Here is a 5,476-nt window from a genome sequence, read left to right as displayed (position 1 = left end):
GATTTTGTAAATTTATTAATTTTATATCAAATATTAGTTAGAAGAAAGAAGAAACATTTACAATCACATATACTTAAACTACAGTGAAAACAATTGTCGAAACTACAGGGACAAGTCGAGTAGCCAAACATCTTATGAAAAGCTGTTTAATGGCACGAGGATAGGACGTTACAAAACGAGAGACACAACGTCACGAGGCAGATGACAAATGCATCAGATATAAACGATTTAGTTAATAATCAATGTTTTGTAACCGCTTTGAAACGATCAGCGAACAGTGAGTTAACTGGGGGTGAAACATGTTTACAGGTACTGAACCTTGGAACGGTTAGTGGGCCGTGAGTAAGCTGGGGGTGAAACATATTTACAGTTACTGAACCTTGAAACGGTTAGTGGGCAGAGAGTTAACTGGGGTGAAACATGTTTACAGTTACTGAACCTTGAAACGGTTAGTGGGCAGAGAGTTAACTGGGGTGAAACATGTTTACAGGTACTGAACCTCGGAACGGTTAGTGGGTCGAGAGTTACCTGGGGTGAAACATATTTACAGTTACTGAACCTTGAAACGGTTAGTGGGCAGAGAGTTAACTGGGATGAAACATATTTACAGGTACTGAACATCGGAACGGTTAGTGGGTCGAGAGTTAACTGGGGTGAAACATATTTACAGGTACTGAACATCGGAACGGTTAGTGGGTCGAGAGTTAACTGGGGTGAAACATATTTACAGGTACTGAACATCGGAACGGTTAGTGGGTCGAGAGTTACCTGGGGTGAAACATATTTACAGGTACTGAACATCGGAACGGTTAGTGGGTCGAGAGTTACCTGGGGTAAAACATATTTACAGTTACTGAACCTTGAAACGGTTAGTGGGCAGAGAGTTAACTGGGATGAAACATATTTACCGGTACTGAACATCGGAACGGTTAGTGGGCAGAGAGTTAACTGGGGTGAAACATATTTACAGGTACTGAGCCTTGAAACTTACAGTCGGCCGTGAGTTAACTGAGATGAAACATATTTACAGGTACTGAACCTCGGAACGGTTAGTGGGCCGTGAGTAAGCTGGGGATAAAACATGTTTACAGTTACTGAACCTCGGAACGGTCAGTGGGCAGAGAGTTAACTGGGGTGAAACATGTTTACAGGTACTGAACCTCGGAACGGTTAGTGGGCCGTGAGTAAGCTGGGGATGAAACATGTTTACAGGTACTGAACCTCGGAACGGTTAGTGGGCAGAGAGTTACCTGGGGTGAAACATATTTACAGGTACTGAACCTCGGAACGGTCAGTGGGCAGAGAGTTACCTGGGGTTGAAACATATTTACAGGTACTGAACCTCGGAACGGTTAGTGGGCAGAGAGTTACCTGGGGTGAGACATGTTTACAGGTACTCAACTTTTGAACCGTCAGTGGGCTGAGAGTTAACTGGGGTGAGACATGTTTACAGGTACTGAACCTCGGAACGGTCAGTGGGCCGTGAGTAAGCTGGGGGCGAAACATGTTTACAGGTATTGAATCTCGGAACGGTCAGTGGGCCGAGAGTTAACTGGGGTGAAACATGTTTATAGGTACTGAACCTCGGAACGGTCAGTGGGCCGTGAGTAAGCTGGGGGCGAAACATGTTTACAGGTATTGAATCTCGGAACGGTCAGTGGGCCGAGAGTAAACTGGGGTGAAACATGTTTACAGGTACTGAACCTCGGAACGGTCAGTGGGCCGTGAGTAAGCTGGGGGCGAAACATGTTTACAGGTATTGAATCTCGGAACGGTCAGTGGGCCGAGAGTAAACTGGGGTGAAACATGTTTACAGGTACTGAACCTTGGAACGATCAGTGGGCCGTGAGTAAGCTGTGCAAACATGTTTACAGGTACTGAACCTCGGAACGGTCAGTGGGCCGTAAGTTAACTGGGATGAAACATGTTACAGGTTCTCAACCCTGGAAAATGTTCTTTAACTCATCGGTGCTTACTTCAGCCGAAGAATCATCATGGCGTAAGTTCTATGTTTTGCATGTAACGCATTGCTTACTTTATCTTTTCTTTGACGAATAATTGGTAGATGCGTATACACATTATGCTTGCCAAAGCTTTGGGGCATAAGTCATGCGATGCCATATATATATATATATATATATATATGTGTGTGTGTGTGTGCGTGCGTGCGTGCGTGCGTGCGTGCGTGGCATGTTACACATATACTTGTTCATTTTGGTTATGCTTAATTGGAGTAATGTTATGTTATTGTCATGGTACACTGGTACAGGAGGAGGAAAAGAATTGAAATGAATCAAAATGGACCAAAATAACACACATGTATAGCAGAGAAGTATTTACAGACATGTTGGTCATAGCGCAGATTATCGGCTTAAGTATTCAAACTTTTGTAACTTTGAAATGAAACTTTACCATTAGCACTTTTTGTATAACTCGTGTCATGTTATGTTAGTTATAGGCCTGGTAATTTAAGAATACAATTATCACCATGACTGTATTGTTCATGCTGTGTATTTAAGTGTGTTTTATTTGCTATAAATCAGTAACACAAAAATATGGTATAAGCAAATTAAGTCATTAAAACAAAATGATACAAAACATTGAATAAAATTTACTCCAAAATATGAGTCAACTTTTATATCTAGTTTTTAGTTGGTATTTTCTTCTCATGTTCCAATATAAATTGTCCCATTTCTGCAAAACGTCCTTCACCGTTCCTACAGCTGGTCTCATTGTTTAATTCGTCTGGGTCAGGAAATGTAAAATGAATGGAGTATGCTTCTGTCCTCCAATCAAATTCCTGCTCTTCCATGAAATTTTTGTAGTTGTCTCGAAAAGTAGGATGACATTTTAACCGGAAGCACATGACTTGTAAATGTCGCTCAATATAAAGATGCTCCGGGTACTTCTCGTAGACTTTGTACGGTAATTCTACAGCGTTGTAGAGAAAATCGCGTGATCTATAGTTAATGAAAGCGTCCTGCCATCGCTTGACGAATGTAGACTTTGGTTTTGCCATAAAGACCCCTAGATTAATCGTTTCTGGGAAATTCCCATTTTGCATATGGTCAAAATTAGCTACAGCGTCATATCCGGTGTTGATGATGTCATCAGGGCTCCTCAGCCATAAAACATCCCAGTCCATATATATTCCGCCATACTTCAACAACACCTCCGCTCTCACAATATCACTGCGATGTTGTTTGTACACTACTTCATGTCCATACACATTGAATGGCTTCTCTCTCATGACTAATATAACTCTCTTATCATTCCGTATTTTTGTCAAATACTTCCCCGTCAGTCCTCCATCACCGTGGATATACACCTTTTCTGCATTGACTATATACAAAGCACTGAGTATACTCAGATACATTATAAAGTCCATCTGTGTTACCCCAAACCATACATAATGAACTATTTTGGGGATTTTTCCTGGAAGTATCGGCCTCGGGATCTTGACCTCGTCACTTCCGTATAGTAGAGCTCGTGCAAACATTCCAAATGTAGACTTTAATTCAAAAACATCTTTAGGATTTATAGCTGTATCGATTACAAAACAAGGTGATGTGGGGTTCAATTGCAGCCTATTGTCCATGTTACCACAAAATTCAGCATTATCTGGTATTTTTTCAGTCTTTTGAAACGACCTGATGAATTCTTTAAATTTCTTGTTGTGATCTTTTCCTATCGCGACTGCTATTTTTGAATTTCCATTTGAACTATTATTAGCATAGATAACTGATGACGTCATGTCCAGGTGCTTGAAAATTCCTTCAGTGACCACAACATCTTCGCCGATGTAAATACCTGTAATAAGGAATCATTGTAGCACATATATAATATCTAGTTATTAAAAATGAAATTCGAGTATTTTATGATAAAACTCCACAATGTTTACTTTATCACACTTACAATTTTTGAAAGAATCATTTTAAACAAAATGTAACTGCTAATTTTATTCATTTCAAAGTGAAAGGCAACGAGTACGATAGAGCCAAAAAGATCACAGATATTATTCAGGGCTCATTACAATTCGTTCGTAGCTACATATGCAAATAGAACGACTCTGGGGGATAGCGTTATGGTTAGAGTGACATACTCGCATAATGGTACAAGCAGTGGTAGACAAAGATTGCAAAAAGAAAAGATGTTCTGTTATGTAGGGGAAAACCGGGGTACCCAAAGGGAAGTCACTTGTCCGACTTTGTGAACACAAACCAGGCACCCTTGAATTTTGGTTTTGGGCAGTAAATTCCTTTTGTTCATCAACAATAATCTTCGAAGTACTTGTAGTACGTATTTATTTTGGCTTTAAAGGTAATCGCTCATGTTTTTTGGACATTTTCACGGTAATGCAGCTGGACACACTTATTTTATCATTATTTTACTTTATGATACCAAAATTACAGAACAAAATACAATGAAAGTATAACGAAATGGTTTGGTTTTAGTGACTGGAGACCTACAACGTTAAAGTCAAGGAAGAAAGAAAACAGACCCTTTAACCACTACGCTACATGGACTAATACAACAGTGAATGGATATTTTTACCTTTTAAAAATACATTGATAACATCACGTGATGATTGCAACCAATCTTGCTACACCGAATCGCTGAATCCCGTTAGAAACGGTATTTAAAATTATGGTCCTCAAAGACGATATTTGAGCAAATATGAACATTTGCTGAAGGGATCCCGCTGTCAGTTTATTAATGACAATACTCCTGATGAGTTGTCCTACTTTGTTTTGTAACACATTTTTTTCGGGTAAAAGTGCATTTTACAAACTATAAGCGAGTCCCTCCAACATTTATTAGGAAGATATCAGATCAGTTACCTCCCCTGTCATCAATAACAGCAAGACCAAACCAGAATCCACAGCCCTTGAAGTCTCCATCCCAGTATTGAGGTACTTCCCTGGTGACAAAGCTTGGAATGGTTCTTTTTAATTCGTTGAACCAGTCATCATATTTATCCTCTTTCGGAGTCGCAGTCTGATGAAACTCTATAATGTCAGGTCTTAATATTTTCCAGACACTTAAGACACTTAGATAATTCTTAAAGGTGAATGTTCGGTTCCCACACCACACGTAGTGAACGGATTTCAAAATTTCAGATTTTCCAATATCGCGCAAATCCTCTCCACGAAATCCAGCAAGCTCTTGTTGAACTGCAAGAGCAGCGATGTTTCTGATTTCGTAAGCGGATGTGACGTCATAATCGCTGGAACGAACGTTTACAACCTGATGTACACTATCTATAGTTTCTATGGCGTTTAATATAGCGAGCTGATAACCCAGAGTGAGACATCCGAGAAATACCAGTCCATAAACCATGTAGGATTTTACAGAGCACCGTTTTTGCTTCTTAGATTTGGCCATTAGGGTTTTGTCCGTAATTCCGTACACGCAACGCCGCAGTCAGGGATGTACTGCCTCCAATACTAGACCCGCAATTCCGTACAAGCAACGT

At 40.2% G+C, this 5,476-nt stretch overlaps 1 protein-coding gene across 1 annotated transcript; it reads right to left on the bottom strand.

Moving 5' to 3' along the window:
• Window positions 1-2,568: 2,568 nt before the first annotated feature.
• LOC128241852 (uncharacterized) lies at window positions 2,569-5,476 on the bottom strand. Its single transcript, XM_052958959.1, has 2 exons — window positions 4,842-5,476; window positions 2,569-3,810 (listed from the first exon to the last, which is right to left on the bottom strand). The coding sequence occupies exons 1-2, from the start codon at window positions 5,383-5,385 to the stop codon at window positions 2,642-2,644; spliced, it is 1,713 nt and encodes a 570-aa protein (XP_052814919.1). The 5' UTR covers window positions 5,386-5,476; the 3' UTR covers window positions 2,569-2,641.

Source organism: Mya arenaria, chromosome 7, assembly GCF_026914265.1.
Source record: "Mya arenaria isolate MELC-2E11 chromosome 7, ASM2691426v1".
Taxonomy (NCBI): Eukaryota; Metazoa; Mollusca; class Bivalvia; order Myida; family Myidae; genus Mya; species Mya arenaria.
Note: the sequence above shows the minus strand (reverse complement) of the source record. Positions and strands in the feature narration are given on the sequence as shown.